This window comes from Phoca vitulina, unplaced genomic scaffold (genome assembly GCF_004348235.1).
Source record: "Phoca vitulina isolate PV1807 unplaced genomic scaffold, GSC_HSeal_1.0 scaffold41, whole genome shotgun sequence".
NCBI classification, from domain to species: Eukaryota; Metazoa; Chordata; class Mammalia; order Carnivora; family Phocidae; genus Phoca; species Phoca vitulina.
The window spans coordinates 2,691,881-2,713,871 of NW_022589744.1; the positions used below are offsets into that span (position 1 = coordinate 2,691,881).

At 45.1% G+C, this 21,991-nt stretch overlaps 1 protein-coding gene across 2 annotated transcripts in view; it reads right to left on the minus strand.

The window, feature by feature from the left end:
- Nucleotides 1-21,991, minus strand: part of ERN1 (endoplasmic reticulum to nucleus signaling 1) — a 77,074-nt gene that overhangs the window by 45,232 nt on the left and 9,851 nt on the right. For both annotated transcript variants that reach the window (XM_032429478.1, XM_032429477.1), the window contains exon 2: nucleotides 6,608-6,728. In XM_032429478.1, the coding sequence (XP_032285369.1) occupies nucleotides 6,608-6,728 (121 nt within the window). The remainder of the gene's footprint in view (nucleotides 1-6,607; nucleotides 6,729-21,991) is intronic.

Genomic DNA, 21,991 nt, shown 5'->3' on the forward strand with positions numbered 1-21,991 from the left:
CGAGGAGTACAGGAGCGTTTGCATCTCTAGTTGTCTCTACGCTGGTATATGTTTAGAATCTTCCAGGATAAAAAGGAAAATACGAAAAAGAGAAAGAAAACACATTTTCAAGATACTCAAAAGTAGAAACAGGCCTCTCTCTTATCCCCCTCTCAGGACTTGATTTTCAGTCCTCCAAAACAATGGAGAGCAAATAAACACTTCTTTTGTGCTTAAGCAAGGAGGTACAAAGGCAGTAATGCATATCTTAAGCTTAGAAAATTCCAAAGAGAAGACAGATTAGAACTATTAACGGAATGTTGTCCTTCCTTACAATTCCCTTCTTCTGTTTCTGCCACACCTCTGAAGGCAGATCTCAGACTCAGAGGAACATGCATGCTGCTTAGGCACAGGAGAGAAAACCAACCGCAAAAAATCACAGAAAGCCACATGCAACTCAAGATCAGGAACTGGAACTGGAACCTGCTGGTCCAAGTGACAGATAACGCATCCCAAGGGGGCAGAGTCCAGTCTCGCCTGTTTCCCAGGGATTCCAAAAGACATCTTAGTGGGAAGGGTTCTGGGACCCGAGTCAGCATTAGGTGGCTCAGACATTTACAGAGCATCCCTGGTTGTCTATAGAGCCCAGCCTCAAGAAGTTAGAATTTAGGGGGCACCCGGGAGGCTCAGTCAGTTAAGTGTCCGACTCCTGATTTCAGCTCAGGTCATGATCTCAGGGTCATGACATCAAGCCCCGTGTGAGGCTCTGCGTCGAGCTTGGGGCCTGCTTAAGATTCTCTCTCTCCCTCTCCCCCTCCCCCCACCCCTGTGCTCTCACTCTCTCAAAAATAAAATAAAGAAGTTAGAATTCATTGGGAAGACAAATGCAAACAAAAATTCACAACACAAGCACGAAGTACCCCAGAATCCAGATGAGGAAGGAGCTCACCCTGACGGTGGCCTCTGAAGGGGATCTTGACAGATGACTAGGAGCCTGTCCAACACTGCACGGTGCTGGTGGGGAGGGAACACAAGCTAAGGCCCCATGTCTCTGAGGCCTAGAGGGGTGGGTAAGGGCCGGATGGTGAAGGACCTTGCATGTACGCCAAGAAGCTTAGACTTGACCCTGTAAACCAGTGCTTCTCTGACTGTGGCGAAGGACCAGCTATTGAAAATTCCAACCCATCATGGATGACGCTTAGGATCCCTCCTGTGCTTCTGGAGGACCGGTGGGCAGACCACACCTGGAGCACTGCTTTAGACGGCACCAAGGCCATCTCAGCAGGGGTGCAGCATGGTCCGTGGTCTCATTAGGGGGCATGTCTGACAGCAGCGTGATGGCTGAAGGACAGCCAGGATGCTGCTATACTGATCTAGGAAAGGGATGTGGAGAGCCTGGCTAAGGCACTAGCAAGGAGGGCAGGGAGAAGCAGTCAGATTTGAGAGACACTACTTCAGTCTACATGACAGAACTCAGTGACCAAGTAGCAAAGCATCACTCTACTTTCCAGACTGGGTGGGCCGTGGCTGTCAGCACCAGCAGGAACCACGGGAAGAGGCACATGGTAAGAAAGGCAAATGCACGTGAAATCTGAAGAAAATCTTCCCCTATAACCCTAGTTTTTCTTTTATTCTATTCTGTCTAGTTTAGTCTTTCAAATAATCCTAGTTATCTAGTTAATTTTAATAACCGGTATTCCAAGGTGAATGCAAGAAGCCTTAAGCCAGCCCTGGAGATACCAAAGAAAATCCTTTCACCCTCACCAAGCCAAAGCAAGCTTTAGAAAACCAATCTAACACCAAACAGGGCAGCAATGTTTTCTGTTTGCATTTGGGCTGAAAGTGCAGAAAGGAAACACACTCAACTGTCTTCACTGGTGAAATTTCAGACAAAGACAGACAGTTTTGGTGTTGCTACAATCACAAAATCACAGCCTAGAAAGACCACACCTCACTTGGTATGTCACAACTCAAATTAGCTTCTGAAAACAAAACTCCGTTTTCTGCACTAGGTGCAGTTTGCTGCTGTGGGGTAAGAAATCTCCATTTCTTCTGTTCTGGGAACAGCAACACATGTTTGGGTGAAGAACAAAAGCACCTGCCAAAACCAATCTGTGGAAAGAAAAAACCAAAACTCTCCCAGCTTGTTGGCCCCTGAAACAAGTAAACAGTCAGGAAACCATGAAATGGAATAACAGGTATATATTCTGCATAACCCCAGCCTGAGGAGTTACGGGGCTCTGTTTGCATTAGCAAGTTTCTTCCATTTGACTCTGATTCCCCACTGCCACTCAGGCCCAAAACCGTGGCCTCCCTTGCCTGGACTGGTGCAGTAGCCTCCGCCTGGTCTCCAGCTTCCTCCTGGCCTCATCAGCTCAGTCTCAACATAGCACCTGCTGACCCCGTGAAGTGGAGGCCAGGTGTCTTAGTCAGCATGGGCTGCCACAACAAAATACCACAGCCGTCGTGGCTTCAACAGACATTTGTTTCTTACAGTTCTGGAGGCTGTAAGTCCAAGTTCAAGGTGTCAGCATGGTTGGGTTCTGGTGAGAGCCCTGTTCCCGGCTTGCTGATGGCAGCCTTCTCGCCGTGTTCTCGTATGGTGGGAGAGAGCAAGCGCTCTGGGCTTTTCCTTTTCTCACAAGGGCACTAATCCCATCATGGGGGCCCCTCCCTCGTGACCTCATCTAAGCTAAATCCCCCAAGCTCCACCTCCAAATACTATCACATGGTGGGGTAAGGCTTCACCATGTGAATTTTGGAGGGGCACAAACATCAGTCTGTGGTACCGGGACATGTCACTCCTCTGCTCAGCTATCTCCAGTGGTGGCTTCAGCACACCAGCCACCAGGTCCTAGAGCTCTATCGGGAGGGCACAGCTTGCCGGTACTCAGGACATCTGTGAGGGCATTTCTTAGTGGTCGCAGGGACTGGTGGGGGGTGGGGTGGGGGAGGAAGACAAGCATGAAGCGTGGGGCAGATAGCACTGCGCAGCCAAAGATCATCCCAAAGCTACACCCTGCTCTGATGTCTGTCAGGCTCTCCCATAGGCCAAAAACCTTTAATAACTCCCTGAGCTTAGAACCTCACTTGTATAAAAGCACAAAAGCACTTTTTGCATAATTTTATACAACTAATCTTCTCAGAATGTAACTACTGTATAAATTGGGTTAAGGTCACACTGCTTTGGCTTGGAGCATTACCAAGAATAGTCCACCATCTTGGAAATCCAGTCACCGTGAGTATCCCGGTGTTTTGATCAGTCTGCATTAGCAGGCACCGCATTCACTCAGAAGTGGAGTGTCACCATGTGAGAGTATTTACGTGTTAAATCACATATATGTGAGTAAAAAGTACTTTTCTATTATCCCAGTGTGAGATTACTAGCTGGGTAATACATGCATTTCTTTTTGAAATTGTGTGTGTAGGTTACTGTCTTATACATTTCATTCCAGGACAGTAGCGGGGGCATTTTTATAATAAACAGTATACGAAGACAGCACTGTGTCTTTGCGTGACTGGGGCTCTGAGCTCATCTCCTACTACTCTTCCTCTCCTTTACTCCCGACTCCCCTCCAGCCACGCCAGGGTGCTTCCTCCACCATACCAAGGACTCTCCCACCTCCTCCCTGCTGTGTTCTGCCTAAAGACTCCCCTGCCACCTTGAGTTCTTGCTCAAATGACGCCTTCTCAGTGGGGCCATCCGTGCTTAAAACTGCAGCTCCCCACCCCAACACCCGGTGCTCCCTAATTCCACTTCCCCGCTTTATTTTTCTTCAATAAAATCCGCTCTTATCACCACTACATAATTTATTTCCTTGTCTGTTTTCCACTAGAATGAAAGCTCTAGGAGGGCAGGATTTTGTCTGTTTCGTTCACTTGCCATATCCTCAGGGCCTAGAACAGCATGGGGTTACCTTTATGGGGGATTTACAGATTAATGGCTTAGAAATACCAATTCTGAAATCTTTAGTTACAATTGCAAGATTAAAACTAAATTAAAAATTCAGGGTCTCTATACATTACCACTTTTAATCTTTGTGTAGAAATACATACATATATACTGGAATAGACATAGTACACAGATGTATAGAAATATATATATTTTATACAGCTACTCATATCCAGGACTGAATTTAACTAAAAAAAGCCAGTCTATTCTCAGAAAAACAATGAGACTTAGAACATGTTAAGTATTACTTGAAATTACTAGACCTTACTGAGATTTCTCAAATTCTCCCTCTAAGTGTCTTTTAACACCTCCCTGCTCTGCCTCCCTAATCTGTTGCTGGATTCTACTGATCATATTTCTGTCCCACCTTCCCTTCCCCCTGCCCCCCTTTCAGGTCTGCCCTACAGCCCTGGCCTCCCTGTCGCCAGCCCACACTCCCACACTCCGCTGCAGGATTAAAGGTTTAAACCTGTTGAGTCACTCATCTGCTCAGTCACATGCATGGTCCCAGCTTCCTGTTCACTCAGATACAAAAGCCCTGATGCTACCACAGGGCTCAACATCCCCTCCAGCTGCTCTCCCACCACCTCTGTCCTTAAGCTCCTCCTTAACAGGACCTGTCCCCACACCCGAGACCTGCTGCCTCCTTCGCTCCATTGCAGGCCTTGCAGTCCCTACCACCTCCCTTACAAACCCTGGCTCCGTGCTGAAGTTGTGGTACTTGTCCTTTCTCCCTATCAGGCTGCGGGCTCCTTGAGGGCAAGCATGGGCTCTTTCTTCTCTGTGCCCTATAAAGTATCCTTCACAGACTAGATTCTCTAAACACACGTTAATTAAGTAAAAGAGAGAACAATTCTTTAAGTTCTAAAGTATGGGAGAGAAGAGGGGTGCCTGGGTGGCTCAGTCAGTTAAGCGGCTGCCTTCGGCTCAGGTCATGATCCTGGGGTCCTGGGATCGAGCCCGACATCGGGCTCCCTCCTGCTCCCCCTGCTTGTGCTCTCTGTCAAATAAATAAATCTTTAAAAAAATAAAAAATAAAGTATAGGCGAGAAGAGACGGATTTTTATGTTTGACTAAGTAACAAACGAGGTGAGACACGGTTTTGCCAGATACAGCCAAGGCTACTTGTAGAAATTAAGACTTCGACAAGATCAGTTTAAAACAATACATGCAGGGAAAAACAAAGCAGAAGAATGAAGTAGCTTGGGCCAAAAATGCCCTGCCTGGGAATGCTGAGACTGAGGGCCCAGCCCTAACATCCAACGGTAAAAATGTTTATCTCAATCCTTGTGTTGAGGATTTGTTGATTTCACCTTTGGACAAAATCAGAAATTGTGAAAATTTAAAGAACTGTGCTTTTTGTTGTTAAAAGGCGGGTTGCCTGGGTGCCTTAGTCGGTTAAGCAGTTAAGGTTTAGGCAGGTCATGATCCTGGGGTCCTGGGATCAAGCCCCATGTTGGGCTCCCTGCTCAGCAGGGAGTCTGCTTCTCCTTCTTCCTCTGACCCTCCCCCCTGCTTGTGCTCTCGCACATGCTCTCTCTCAAATGAATATATTTTTTAAAAATTTTTTAAATAAAAATGTTAAAAGGCTTAAATATGAAGGAGAGACAGTACGGATAACATTCTGGGAGCTTGTAATGCAATGCCAAATGCCGGCTCTATAGTCTTCTTGTGGCCACTCACTCCTGAGAGAGCTGGTCCTGTCAGCTGCCTACGGTTCTTGCTGATCCAAGCAGGACCCAGACAGGTGAGGCAGGTGTGTGGTACCCCAGCTGCCATTATCTCTGGGTGGTAACTAGGTTTGCTGTCGAACTGATAAAATGATGTGTGACCTTCTGACATATGCCAATATTTTTCCATCTAAAACAGTGTTTTGGAACATTTTATGATCGAAGGAAAAACACTTGCTGTGCTCATGAAAATAATGAGTCACAGATCAGTGACGAAAGAGAGCATGCTGGTCACACCCTATCTAAAGCCAAATCAGAATTATTACTGGACAGAATAATAGAGATGACTCTGAAAGCCCCAAATCTTTGGATTTGCATGGCTTTATCCACGAAGATTACTTTGGAAATGAAATACAATTTCCTAGCTGTAGGACTCCACTCTGCTAACTATCACCAGGAAGACATGATCATAAAAAAGGAGGCATGGCAGATTAAATGAGAAAACAAGCTCAGTCTTTCACTTCCTTCAACTTTACGTAAAGACTCAATAAAGTGGCTAACTTGGATGAATATCAAATCTTATAGCCCTCAAGTATTTCAGCCTCTATAAAAACAAATGAGTAATTTGAGGTTACAGAAGATAGTTCTGATAATTATGATTACAAGATTCTAATCATTAGATAGAACTTTAAAAATTTTAATGGAGTATGTCTTTGTGAAAGACCTACCAGCCAGAGCTATTAATAGAAAAGCCTAGAGCCACTTAAACATGAAATCTGGAAAGAAAAAAAAAAGATAAAGCTTGCCTCTTCAGCTGATGCATTTGGTGAATGATCCCTTCAAGCTGTAAATGTACCCTCTGAGTATAACTCTCTCTCCTCTCCTTGACTCCACTATCCTTTATTTTATTAAAGATGTGTAACTGTTTTTCTCTTTTTCTGGAATATGCTTCCTTGGAAGCAGCTGAGCAAATGTCCATGTCACCCAAGGACCAAATCCAAATTACCTTCTTTTAAAGTCCATTTGATCGAGCCTGTCCTCTTGCTAACAGCATGCAAACTTCCATCCAGAGTTGACACAAACAACAAGGTTTCAGGAAGTGTCACTGTGCTGGGACTTCCAAAAATCTGCAATGAGATGTAGAAGAATCTTCATGTTCAATAGGATTCTTCATTTTGGGCATGTACAACCACACACAGACCCCCCCCCCCCCCCAGGACATCCCAAAAGTTATCCTTCTAAAATCCACTACCTCACAGACAAAGACATTGAAGTTACAGAGCCTACGTCCAAGGGCCCATGTCTAGACAACAGCCGAGTCAGGACTAGACCCCAGGTTGCTTTATACTATCTAAGCAGCAATCCTTCCTGCAGACAGATAGGCTTATAACCTGATATGACAAAGACAGGGATTCTGAAATAATCCATGGGTAGCCTCCACTGAAACAGGAAGAAGGTATGCTCAGCTTTCTAATGGACTTCCTTCTCTTGGTTATACTTCACTTTCTAAAACCTGGTCATCTTGCAAGCCTCCATGGTAAAGAAGAATGCCAACACACCCACATATACCCACGTGCACTTACAGAATTTTAAAAAGGCAAAGAATTAGGGGAAAGCATTTAAAGCAAAATAGGAAAAAACAGCTCTCATTATATAAAAAATTTATATAATAATAAAACACCAAGGTTTCAAAAAAGACAGGTTATAAAATATATGAAAAACATAACCCAAATTGTTCTTCATTATAATCAAAATATAATTTAAATAAAAATGTATCTTTTATGCTTAATGAGTTAAAACACGCACTCTCTTTACAGAAAATAGCCAAAGGTGGTGAAATTTACTTTCTCATCCATTGTTGGTGGGAATGAAAATTGTAAGTTAGTGCACTCTTTCTGGAAAGCATAAAAGTGCTCAGACTTTTGATCCTATAATTCCACTTCTATATCCTATAGAAACAGTTCCAGATATGGAAAAAGTCATGTGCACAATGATGCTCACTGTATCCCATTTACAAACACAAAAACTGGAAAGATCTGAATTTCCAATAATATCTTAAAGACTGAAATAAATTATGACATATACATTCAGTGGAATATTATGTAATCATTAAAATAGCACTTTGGAAAATTTACAGCAAGGTAGAAAAATGCTTCTACCGGTCTTCACGTGAAAAATATCGAATCCAAAATTCAATGTACACTGTGATGATGATTCTACTGGGCAGATTTTTTTGGTCTGCTTATCCTCCAGCTTTGCTAAGAACTGTACCCTCACCCACGCGGTTTCCACGGAAGCCACTGTGTGCACACATGCATGTACACACGTGCAAGGCACACATGTGCAGGTGACAGCTGGTAAGGTTTCCTGAGACTACACCCCTTTGAGTCTGGGCCCATTCAGCAATGCCACCTTGTAGTAAGGTTTTCTCCTTGTCACCGTATAGTCCCACAAATTATCTGGTTCCTGTGGGTCTTAAATTAAAAACGGGCCAACACAACTTGCTTATACTGTGAGAGTTTGGATTTTGGCACAAAATTTTAAAATACAGGAGTATGGCTGGCTTTTAGCACTAAACAACAAGACTGGGAGTATACTTGTGCATGGCAGCCTGACCCCAAAATAGCTGCCCACTCTTGGTAAGAACCAGGATGGCACCTAGTTAATCCCTTAAGAAGGAAAGCCCAACGGCTCCCTCCAAAGCAGACCGAGATGGCAGGACAAACACCTCGTCCCTGCATTCCTTCTCCACTGTGGAGACCCACTGGCAAAGGGGACGAAGCCGCCGCTAGAACCTCACTCTCTCCTCCCTTGCCTGCTCCTGGCCTAGAGGCGAGGAGGTTCCACCCTTTCCTTTGCCCAGAGCCAGGGCCCGCTCACCCGGAATGGGAGAACCAAGAGCAAGCTTCCTCACTGCCTGCTGAGTCTATTCTCAGTGTAAAGTCTCAAGTCTGAGGAAGAAGAGTCTGCTTTTTACCTGGCTGGGAAAACAGAAGCCTCAAGGGTGGTGCCTGCCCTAGCAGGGAATCCAGAGGTCCTGCATACCCAGTGTTTTGGGGATGAAATTCTTTTAGCCTACAGGGTATAGACGGTGACAAGCTTCATCTGAACCTGCTCACACCTGAACCAGAGAAACGCTCACTGCGTAGAGCACATGGGCCTGCAGAACAGTGGCCCGAGGACAAGACCGCTGAGGGCTGTAGCTCAGTGAGCCTGAGGGCTATCTCCCACTGAGAAGGTCCAATGGCTCTGCAGCTGATGGGGGACAGTGGGATCACGTCAGGTGGGGGCTGTCTAAAGACTGAATAAATAAAAAGGGAAGAGTATGCACACCTGGGGACCAAGAGGTGGAAAGGCCTGCTGAGCCCCCCTCCACCTGTCAAACGGCTCCCCGAGGAACAGGCATTTTGTACAACAGGTCTTGGGATGACACAAGAATTGCTTTGAACTCTCTGGGTCACTGAACTGGTAAGCAATTAAACTCGGGAGATTTCCGTGAATGTTTGCTGGATGGGGGAGAGACAAAGACTGAAACGGAGAAAGAAGCCTGAGAAGAAACACAGCTGACAGAGGGAGAGAGTGTGCCCTGGCTTCTACTCTTCCTCAGGCCAACTTCCTGTCCTTGGGCTCAGAAAGCCTTCCAAGAAATTCCCCCTTTGCTTACATTTCTTGGAACTAGATTTCTGTCCCTCGCAACCCAAAACTGTCCCAAAACAAACACACACACCCCTATTAAAAAATAATAATACATATATATATTTATAGAAAAAAGATGAAGGAAATACTGCAAAATCATAGCAACAGGTTTTTTTTCTCCGTATTTTCTAAATTTTCTAAAATATCGTGTAATTGGCGATGAATTTTTCATAAAATAGAATGGAGAGGAACAAGTTAGCAGGTGGGAGGGAAGCTGAAATTTAAAGGAGCTTCAGCAAGCCCTCAAGTTCCAGATGAAGTGCTTTCCATATTAGGATTCTCAGACAATTCAACCGCCTTCGATCATTAATATCCACCACACAGACGCAAAAGTTTAGAAACAAAGAGGTCCCTCGGTAAGACAGTGTGTATCCAGAAATAGATGAGTTTTGTCATTGTTAGTAAAGCCTAGAGTACAATTTTAATGAACTGAATGCTCCCAAATACATCTTATCACAGTATTAACATTAAAATGGGTCAATATTTACTAAAACATATCAGTGCTGCTTCATTACTAGTGTGGAAACAAAAGCCACCTGCCTTGTCTGAGCATCTTGGAAACCACAGGAAGAACAATTGTCTATGGTTGGTTGGTGAATCGAAATAAAACACTAATCACATAACTAACATAATCTTCTGAAAATCTCAAAAATACCAGGTTTGGCTAGAAGTTGAATTTAGCAACTGAGAGCACCGACGGTTAATCACAGCGTCCGCACTGACGTCACAAACCCTGTCACAACAGGCTTCTCGCTTCTTTGGAGGCTGCTGACGGCTCCCAATTAGAATGTCCGGGGAACCACTCTGAACAGTGTTATGCTCTCACATGGCAAATTAACATGACAACACTTCTGGCTTTTCTCCGCCAGCATTTTTGAAAGCGTGAAAATGCCTGCCTTCAGATACAGTTGCTATTACTAAGGTGAATTAAATAAGCTTCTATAAGCCTTTTGGGATACTGAGCATGGCTGAGAACCATTTGTACCTGAACATCTAAAAATGCTGCTTCACAGTAACGACCTTGCACGTTACCTCACCCAGCCATTTTAGTGGCCGGGGCTCCCTTCTCTCTACGATGGATGAAACGGCTGGAGGCCCTACTGTCACACACGCTCATTTCCGGAGAGCCTGAAAATGGAAACGAAATGCTGATTCTGTAGATCTGCTTCAGGTTGACTACCTGGCATCTGACTCATTTTTCCAACGAGTGGGATATGTACTCCTGGCTTTGATGGAGACTTTTTTTTTTTTAATTTTTTAAAGATTTTTATTTATTTGAGAGAGAGAGAGAGCGAGAGAGAGAGAGCATGAGCCCAGTGAGGGACAGAGGGAGAAGCAAAATCTCTGCAGAGCAGAGAGCCTGATGCGGGACTCGATCCCAGGACCCTGGGATCATGACTCGGGCCAGAAGGCAGACACTTAACTGACTGAGCCACCCAGGCGCCCTGATGGCAACTTCTAAGAAGTTATCACAATGACACTGTGGAGGGGGAGAATGCTAGTGGCCGGTAACCTAGTCTAACCTAACACTAAGCATCCATCGGCCAGCTGGTCCTCATGGAAGCCTGACCACGCACGCTCTCTCCCAGGAGGTAACAATGCTGCAAACACCCAGCCGGAGAACTATGCATGAAGCCTGGCAATTCAGGGCAGATGATGCTGGGCAAAGGGCTGCTAGTACCACCAACTTATTTCATGTAGGTTCATTCAGTGGTGGTAGAACAGCCCTCACTGCAGCCCTGCTCGGCCAGGACTCCAACAAGAGCCTTCCTCCCATGAAAACAAAGGCAGGACTGTCACTGCATCCTCATGTTCAAGGTTCTGATGGTAAAGCAAAGCCCAGCATCTACGCCATTTCATAAAACGCACCACTCACTTTGCCTTTACTACCAAGATGTGGAAGCAACTACCAACAACTTATATAGAGATGATTAAAATTAGAATTTCATTCTAATATTCTAAACTCAGCTACTTGTTAGTTGTTCTTGCATTAATTAACTCAACCGCTTATATTTCAGGTAAGAAAAAAATCTTTCCTAAAATGAGTTCTGAAATAACTTTGTTTAGAAAATGTCTTCAGGGGCACCTGGGTGGCTCAGTCGGTTAAGCGTCCGCCTTCGACTCAGGTCCTGATCCCAGAGTCCGGGGATTGAGTCCCACATCGGGCTCCCTGCTCAGCAGGGAGTCTACTTCTCCCTCTTCCTCTGCCCCTACTCCCCCGCCCCCGTCCGCTCATGCCCACTCTCTCAAATAAATAAAATCTTTTTTTTAAAAAGATTTATTTCCTAGAGAGAGAGACAGTGAGCAAGCACAAGCAGTGGGGGAAGCAGCAGAGGGAGAGAGAGAAGCAAGCTCCTCACTGAGCAGGGAGCCTGATGCGGGGCTCAATCCCAGGACCCTGGGATCATGACCTGAGCCGAAGGCAGGCGCTTAACGACAGAGCCACCCAGGCACCCCTCAAATAAATAAAATCTTTTAAAAAAATGTCTTTAAAGAGAATCAGACACAAAAGATTGGGATGTGTTGAAGCAGCACAAAAACAAATGAAACCGCCTTTCCCAAAAACCCACCCATTCTTGAACTAGGACTTGGGACTGGTCAGGCAAGGAGGCAGCTCACCAGTGCCTGGAAAGCAACCAGCAAAGCCCAGGGCTTGGTTTCAGGGGCCACGTCTACCACTGAGGTGGTTGCTCATTTCTACTCACCCTCCGCCCCCCGAGGAAGAACAGCAAGGAAGCATACCGCAAGCTCGGAACATAGGAGAACCCACTGGTCCCCATCAGGGTTTTCAGAAATGCTGCATTTTCCAAAGAAATACAGTGCTTAAGTTTCAGACACACATTTCAAGAAACAGTCCACACACACACACTGACTACCTAATAACAAGGTTCAGAATAAGTTAATAAAAATAGCACAGACTTTCCACCTTGCAGTCAGTGGGAAGAAGCGGTGCCATGCACACGTGCGTCTCATACTGCTTTCCAAAGTCATCCATACATGATAAGTGTTGTAGTGCTGGTTCTGTTTACAACACTGGTGAGGACCCACCCCCACAAAAGGGGTGTACACACACATCCAGAAGACCCACCACTGTGAACAAGAGAGCCACACACTTCTCAGGTGGGTGCAAATCCATCAAGTCAAACACAACCCAACATCTCCAAAAGCTAATCTACATGGCAACACTGTAACGCCAGCTTAGGTCAGCAGAAACAGTAAAAATCGTTACAGTCTGTTCTCTGAATCTTCTCTACCTCCTACTTGCACTCTACCAGACTACAGTCTTCATAATAATATTAGAACACAATAATCTGGCTAGTAACATGATTTTTTTTTTCTTTTAGGAGTACCACACCAATTTCCAGGATATGTTCAGAGGCTGTTTTTCTGTTTTGTTGGGGTTTTTTAAATTAAGTTTTCCTGTGTTCCTTGGATTACTCTTATACTGCATAGTCCAAACTTTAGTTTCCCTAAGGCTAAGAAAACCATTCCTCCAAACTAAAAGTACAATACTTGTGTTACTCCAGCAAGGATACCGGCATGCTTCCAATAAAATATTATTACACAAGATAGCGTGTACCTAAATTCCTGGAACCTACAACCTGCCATCAACACCCAGCCGGCCTTACGCAGTGCCGTGGCTCGCCTTACCAGGGCTCAAACCCACTGGGCGCTGGCAACAGAGGTAAAGTGACTTATGAGCTCATTTTGGTTGGTTAATATATACACATTACAGTTTTATGGGTAAGATGTAAAACAAGTCCCCAAGTGAGGAAAGGATTAGATAAGAAAGATTTCCATGATGTTCTGTCTTACTACTTAAGGATACATGCAATCTTGAGAACAGTTAAAGCTGCATGTCACCAAATGCAAAATAAGGGATTTCGAATGGATTAGAATGTGCTAAGGAATCAGAGCTTATAATTATTAATCTTAGCAATAATGCTCAGAGGTGAGAGGGGCATTCTCTGTGGGGGATGTACAATGCCAAAGGAGGGAAAAGAGAGTGCGTGTGTGCGTGTGCGGATGTGGTAGGGGAGGTGGTGTCTGATGGGTAAGAAGGCAGAGGGGAGGGGTAATGGCTAACAGACGGGATTATTCTGCTGGCCATAATTAGCTGAAAGCTACAGGATGGATGAGCTGATTTTGAGAGATCAGTAAGACGCTTTCTGGCATGCCATAATGGGATATCAACCCTCTAGGGCTTCACGCGCACACACGCGCGTGCACACGTGTCAGCCTGTGCAGTAATAGGTCAATTCAGCACAAACTACCTTAAAATAGTATTCTGTAACACAGTTCCCTGGCAGGCACTGAACAATATTCAAGAAAAGGGCATCTGTATCTATAATTCTGTTTGCAGTAATACCATCTACTTCAGACTATAAACTTCAACAAAGCCTGGCTATTTGCAATTCTGATTGCTTTATAAAAGTACCCAATAGAGCACTGTTATTCTAACACCACTGATCCCATTGTAGAAGACCATGCAGATGATGGCCAAAAAACTATCAAGAATTCACCAAAGCAGAAGACTGACATCAGTGCCCAGTAAATGTCAGCACACACCCATTACATAAAGATCTCTTGTTGACCAAAAAAAAAAAGGCCACATGAATTTAAGGCTCTTATTAATCAGAAAGAGGGGGGCAAAACTAGCAGATCCTAAAGGCCTACCTGTGAAGGTATCATATGTAAAAGCCTGATTAGAGAGACAGACAAAGATTTTTATTCTAATCATACTCTGCTCCCCAACCCCCATCTATTTATATGTCTGATCCAACAGTAAAGTACTCGTTCCCATCGTGGAGGCTTCTATATAGCCAAGTGTACAAAGTGACACAAAACTCATTGTATTTAGTCTCCTGTCTGCAGACTATCCCTGCTGACTTGGGATAAAGATTAAGAACAGAATTAAGACATTAGTGATATTAAGAGACTTTCTGGTTTAATTGTGTCTGTTTTAGTGATCTCAGTCTACTACAAAATCAACCCTAACTCTATTATATTTTGTTTGGCTGCAGGTAGGTCAGCAATAATCCATCAATTATATAGTTCCTTCTAACCAGACTACAGGCTGTTATGTTTCCTGATATTAATCAATAAAGGTAACCATGACATTTGCTTTGGATGGGAGTCAAGTGTCTGGCTGGGATGCAGAAAAGGGCAAGGCCTAACTGAACAGCCCTGTGTGGTTTCCAAACCAAGCAACCAAGAGAGTTAAACCTGCATTTGTGGCAATCCTTGTGTGTGGTGTAATTAACCACCACCCAAGACAGTTACAATTCTTCAGTTTAGGCTACTCTTCTAATGGTTCTCATAAAAGGTTCCTTCCTCATAAGTCCTCTTATTCCTGAGCCCAAAGATAGGTTACTTTCACAACAGGTGAATATATTTCCCCCAAACTGGTTCCGGGGCCCCAGGCTAACTGCTTGGGCTCAAGCAGGTGGCAGTTCTGTTGGTCTCCACGGTCCCTCTGCCGCCAGCTTATATTGACACCATGGGAGGGGGAGATACATTTGGGCATGAAAGGTGCTGCGGGAAACCTTGTAGCACGTCATGGCCGAGGGAACAAGCTCTTATTGTTTCGGGTGCTATCAAATCCCCAAGGCCCCCGAAGCATTTTATGGACATGAAAACTAAAACCCAAGGTTTCACAATCATTCAGTGGCTGAGGTTCAGAATGCAGGCATTGCCACTATTATTTTGTTGCCTTCATTAAAGGGAAATAGCAGCAGTTTGGATCCTGTAAAAACTGAGAGCCCTGGGAGGCTCACTTACCTTAATGGAGCAGCATGGTAAACAAACTAAACTGAGAAAGGTCTGACTTCAACCATCAATGCATTGGGGGACTACCAGCCTCACAGGAAGCCCGATTTCATCTACTTGAGTTTGCATACTCATGTGCAGTTAAACATATCATGAGGAAGCCCCCTACGAAAACTCCAAGGTGGGGGGGGGAGGGACTCCATTAGATACCAAATTTTTCAGTCCTGATAATTGCAACTAGTTTCAAACTGTCAATTTTACTCTTTACACTGGCTAGAGATTTCTTTTGGGGGGAGGGGAACAACTGGGGTCAAGTAGAAAGTGGGTAAATGCTCTAGTGAAATAAAAATGATCTACAAACAACTGTATTTATGACCTAATTGCCACCTAAGCTTGCCAGATGTTACCAAGCTTTATAATAGAAGTTAAACACTATGAAACGCGCCTCTAGTTGAGATAGATACCTGGCCAGTCTGTCCTCCCCTAGACAGAAGCCCCACCGTTTCAAGTACATTTGAGGATTATCTACTTCCCTACTGGCCCAGTGCACCACACCCCGTTCTTCTGATTAGCCGGATAGTCATTGAAGCCCATATGGTTCCATACAACACAGATCAAACAGCGGGGACTGTTTCCGGCTTCTGGGATAGGCCATTTTAGAGATGAAAAAGAGAGAGGAAGTCAAGGCCCAGAGAGGTGAAGTGACTTGCCCAAGGCACCAGAGACAGTTAACCGTAGACACAGGACTGGAACCAAGGCGTCCGCCTCTCCGTCTGGTCCTTTGCTCACTATACCACACTATAATTTCACTACTTTAAATCATGGTTCTCTGACAACCATAAGCTTAAATTACTTCAGGCCTGGAGCTCCCCTTTGAATTTTGCTGGGGCAGATGAAGATCAGCAAGCATCCTGCTCTGATATGGGGGCAGGAGCTTTTGGATGAGACCAAAATGTAATTTGTGGATTCTACATAGACACCCAATATACCAAAAGGCACTGCAAATTATGTAGGGTGGGGTCTTTAAAAAACGTTATGGATAAAAATTCCTGAGATCCCACTGTAGATCTAAAGTGGGTGGGAATAACACCAGAAAAAGTTAAAGGTCACAGCCTTGGCCACCATAAAAAAATTCCTGCAATACACATTTATCCAGGCCAGTTCCAATGGTTTAAAAAAAAAAATGCTCTTTGATGATGATGATGATGATGATACAGTAGCTACTGCCAAATCCTTTGATGAAGCGAGTAATTGTTTAGTGCCAGTGCCAAGGAAACACACATTACTGATGAGCACAGGACAACTCCTTCGAACAGTGAGAACCGTTTTAATGACCAAACATATGCTGACGAGCCTCACGTAGGAAGCCATGACCACTGCACTTAGCAGGAATAAGAGGCTCACAAAAAAGGGAAGGAAACGCAGATCTGAAATACTGACTTTTTCGTGTGGAAAAAAAAAAAATCTGATGTCACCAGATATCCATAATTTCAGCGCAGGTTTCTATGTTCTAAGCTTCTCTGAGAGGCAAATGTACACAACCCCATGCAATTCTCACACATGTGGACAGAGCTAGGAACGCAAAAGAGACTGCTTAGAAGACTGTGTTGGCACAACCAAGTCTCAGAGCTGTGGTGTGAAAACTGAGGGCTGAGAAACCAGAGCAAAGCAAGAGGACTGGCCTGGATGGAACAAGGCTGCTTTCTCCAGCCTACTGAGCAGTGGGCAGAGAACAGAAGCAGCAAAGCATTACCCACAGGGAGTTACCAAGCCTTTGGGGTCAAGGAAGAAGCCCTTCCAGACACCAAGAAGAACACAACTCGCTGCTGAGAAAGGAAAAATGACCATCCGGCCCAGGGATGGGAGGAGAGAGCCACTCTGCTGCCAACAGGCTCCATTTTCCCAGAGGCCTCTCTTCCTAAAGTCACCATGCTGGTCAGGCTTCTGCCTCGTCTGGAGGTCATCCAATCTTACTGCCAATTTCTCCAGGTCAGAAAAGTGGCTTACGAGGGCATCCGCATTGTGGGGCAAGGTGGCAAAGCTCCCAAATCTGTTTTTTCTTTTGAAAACTGAGGAACAGCAACATCTCTTTAAATGCTAAGAAAGCAAAATAAATGTTAAGAACGTCAAAGACAAGAGTTATGTAAATACTAGGGAAGATCGTTTTATTAAAGAAATTGGTGGTAGCCAAAGATGCCATCAGAAAGTAAATACACTCAAAAACCTGATTATCTACTCTGTCTCAGAGTAGCTCAACTGCTCCCTATTTACCCTTGTGGGCAGACAGCGAGTAGACAGGAGCCGGTGCTGACAATCTGAATAGTTAAGGAAATATGTTTGGTTGATGGTGGTTAAGCAGGAAGGAGAATATAAGTGCTGAAGAGATTTTCACCAAACGGTACATTTCAAGTTCAGGGACTGTATTTGAATTATCTGGAAACTCACTCATGTCGTAGCCCCCGTTCTCTGATGATGCTTGATAATTCAACTTCCACTTGTTATGCTTCAACGTAGTGCCTGGCAGTGTGGCTGCTAGAAGGGCAGACTCTGGAGCTAGACCATCCCCGGGCAGCTCTCCGTGCCTCGGTTTCCTCACCCGGAAATGGGGACAGTCATAATACCTACTTCAAAGAGCTGTTGGGAGGTTTAAATGAGTTAGTACATGTAAAGTTCTCAGAACCGTGCCTGGTTATACAGTGAGCACCGTGTGGGTGCCAGTTCTTATTACAACTAATCAAGAACTACGTAAGGCAATAGGATCTAATCATAACAGATCTATTCCTGCCCTGGTGGAGTTTATAGTCTAATAAGGGACCACAGTAAATAATCACACAAACAGAATGACAAATTGCAGTGAGTGCTGTGAAAGACACAGGGAACCATGAGAGCCTAGGAGAAGCTGCTGTGGTCTCATGATGGGGGTGCATGGAAGCATAGTGCCAAAGTTTTCCTAAAGGAGTGACATTTGAATTAAGATCTATGGGGGGGGGGCGGTAAGGAAGGGCAGAACAGCCTGGGGAGAGGAAGCAGCCTATGCAAAGGTCCTGAGACTAAAGATAATTTACTGTGTGTGAAGACCTCTGGGGGGAATGGGCCAAGGTGGGGCCGGGGAAGCAGACAGAAGCCCAAGTGCGCATTCATGCACAGTGAGCCACAAAATCAGAACCTTCTTCATGTGTTTGTTACCCTTGCAGCTCACAGAAACAATAGGAAGGTGTACTATTCTGATTGGTGTAAAGCACATCTAGAGGGGAAAACAACCCTCCCCGAAGGTGAAATATTTGATATACCAAACACAGACAATCTGTGTTCACACCCCAGGTGAGTCTTCTCTGGTGTTTTAACTTACCCTAATCTTAGACTAATGTTTCTTCACTGGTTTATCGCGGAGTATGAGCAAAACACACCGAAACTTCACGGGCAGGTTTAGTAAATCACTGTCGTGGTGAAATATGGCTACAGAGCGAATCCCAGTACAAGGGCTCTTGCTTTCCAAGACCCTCACCTGAGGGACTTCTCTGTCCAGCCCCCCACACATGGGATCAGAAAGCTCCCTCTGAAGTTCTCAAACTTCTGGGGTGCTCCATCTCCCCAGAACCCGCTGTCAGTGCCAGGGCCATTTCTGTCCTGCAGGCAGAAATCTCGGGGGTACTAACCTTATAAAATGAGGTAAGTCACCAGATCACAGTCCCACATTACTCAAGAAGGTTGGCAAGGATATGAAGTATTTATCAATCTCATCCAGGCACTCCCTGTTTCACACTTCTTCCTGTTGGCTGACTCTTCCATGCACAATTTACTTGCTAGTTCACGCATTTCAGCCCCACCCCCAGGCTGGACTCTCTTTTATCCTACAGACATACAGGAAGAGGGGTCCTGTCACACATAAGGCACTGGAGTCCCAAGGCCTATAAAGCTCCTGCCTTCAAGGAGTTTACCATCTGGCAGAGAAGTGGTACAATACAAGGGAAACGACGGTAGGTCCACATCCACGCCTCCTGACGGCAGACCGGTGCCTGGAGCAATCCCCTAAGATTCTGCACCCACACTTCCCAGCTCAGGCCTTCGTCCTGACTCTGTAGCCTAGCCTGCATTCATGTAAACTCCAAAGCCCGTTAATCATGCCCTCAAAACTCCAAGTTAAAAAACCTCAAAGTTCCTCAGGTATCCCCATGAGCCTGGCACATGCTCAACATATGCTTCTGGATGAACGAAGCTGAAAGGAGATGGGGCATGGGGGTATGAGTTGGGGTTTGGGCTCTGGGCAAGTCATTAAATCTCTCTGGGTATCAGTTTCCGATTCTACAAAGTAAGACGACTGGGTTGAATCTGCCTGTTAGCTCAGAAATGTGATGACCCATGATTCACCAGGCCTTCATCCCTCCTCAGGCTTTACTGCAGATTCTTCTAGATTCTTCTAGCCCCAACCAATCAAAACATGCCCAAAACCCACATAAGAATTTGAGAGAGTTTTAAAGTCTTGATGCCTTTAAGCAGAGTCATTCCCAATCCTGGTCTTTCAACATCCCACTGTCTCCGCTTATCTTGAAATATTTCAACGTTGGAAATCAGTAATAATCTGATTCACTTAAGGTTCAGGGTGGGGGAAAAGAAATACCATAGAAATCAACTAATGTTATGTGGGAGGAAATGGGTGACTCCCATGCACACATTCTTGCTATAGATACTAAAACCAACCACCTCCTAAACTGAAAGGGTGATCTTGGTCTTCTCCAAACCACAAATCAGATAAGTGATTGAACTTTACCCAGGCACCAAAAGCCCTAAAGATTTCCTAGTACTGAACTAACAGATCAAGAGGACTTGGGATTGGTTTTCGAAGCAACTGTGGTTTGGTTCCCAGTCAGCTGAGTGCCAGAACTTCAGATAAACTTGTTCTTAATCTCTATGCATAAAGGAAACCGTTTTCTGCTTTGCAAAACCAGACCACAGCAAGTGGAAAATGAACCCTAACACAACTATAGGATAAGGTCACTGGATTGTTCAGAGACAGGTGGTGCCTTTGAAGTCTGAGATTCCCCGAACCTGGCTTTACATCTTTGTTGCAGTATTTGAATTTAGCTGGAGAGCTTATAGATACTTCTACAATAGAAAAAAACTATTTAATTTTGTTTGTAAAAAATATATACACACCACATGTATATTTGGGAGCAGAGCCATCACAAAAACCAAAGAATTGTTGGCTCTGTTCCCTGAATTGTGGGGGTTTCTAAAAGTTCCTTGATAGAATTTTAAACTTTCTCTTGTTATGCTGTTATTAAAAATTGGCAACAGTTACACTCAATATCTCATATTTGCTCAGTATTTTCAAACATACATGAGTTGTCAATACCAGTCCTTCAGGAGATTAGAAACAAACTAGGGTACAAACCCATATATTAACGCCAACACTGTGTGATGTGATGTCACTCAGAGTAGGGGAAGGGCTCTTGTCTAGGGGAGGACAAGTGGTCAGGCAAGGCCCCACGCTTGTGCTGCACCTTACAGGACAGGTGAGCAACACTGGATGAAACCACAGCCCACTGTTGTGGCAACTCCCAGGCCCTCGTCTCCCTTGCTCTGCTCTAGGTTTTCTTTCTTTCCATAGAATTGTTATCACTTTTTCACAAATAGGTTTATGTATTTATCATGCTATTGTGGCTTGACTCTCTCTATCAAGTAGAGGTTTTCGTGAGGGCACGTCTTGTTGTGTTCATTAATGTGCCCCAAGCACCTCAAACAGTGCTTAGCATATAATATATACCCAATAAAATGGGTGAATAAATGAATGAATGGATGGAATCCACCACATTCGGGAGCTAGGGAAGCTGGGAGGCCCAAAGCAGCCTTCCCATCTTCGACCACGCAGGTAAGAGTGGATGTAAAACTGCACGGGGGGGGGCCTTAGTCACTTTAACCTAAATGGTGTTCCTAATTTGGGAAGACATTTAGGAATAGGCTGGCCTAGATTTTCTAGTTTCATGCCTTATTTTATGGATGAGGAAACAGAAAGGAAATAACTCATTTGTCCAAAGTCTCCTAGCTGGCTAGCACCCAACCCCTCCCCTCCCATCTCCCACTCACTGAAAAAATACATGTGTATCGTAGGGGTCAAAATACACATGAAAACAGGAGAGTATGCCTATAAAACTATGTTTCAGAACAGCTACAATGACAAACTACACCTATCTGTCTACTTGAGCAGTACAGAACTGGGATTTGCTTTCAGCATGAAGTTCGGTCAGGAAACATGGCCCCTGCCCTGAAGTTCACCCAACTCTGTCAGGTCAGATGTCCGGCCCCATGCAGAAGCTGTCATCGAAGAGTGACCTCCCAATCCAGGGCGTTAGATTTGGTCAAGCCCAGTCAACGTAAAACTTGGAAGCGAGTTCCCCTTGCTTCTAAACCACCCATTTGGATTCCTAGGGTAACAACCAAGGCTAGTCCAGTTGCTCGAGACAACGGGCTGGCCAGCTCCCGCGTGCGTTCTACTGTCAGGCCCTTCAACTGGGCACCTGCTGCAGAATCCCCACGGGCTGATGAATAATCCGGATATCCAGCCCTCCCAGAGAAGGGGAAGGCGAGTATCACAAACCGTACCCTCCCACGACTGGCTTCCAACCCACATTCTCACCCTGATAAGATAGTTCCTTTTTGTTTATATGCTTCATTCTTGTACTTTATCGAACCTACTCCTTTCACACAGTTCTTCCACACCCACTCCCCTTAGCTGCTTCACTCTGGCTCCAGCAGGCTCTTTTAACTCAGAGATGGGGGCACCTGGGTGGCTCAGTCCGTGAAGCGTCTGCCTTCAGCTCAGGTCACAATCCTAGGGCCCTGGGATCGAGCCCCCATGGGGATCCCTGCTCAATGGGGAGTCTGCTTCTCCCTCTGCTCCTTCCCCAACTTGTGCACGCACACACGT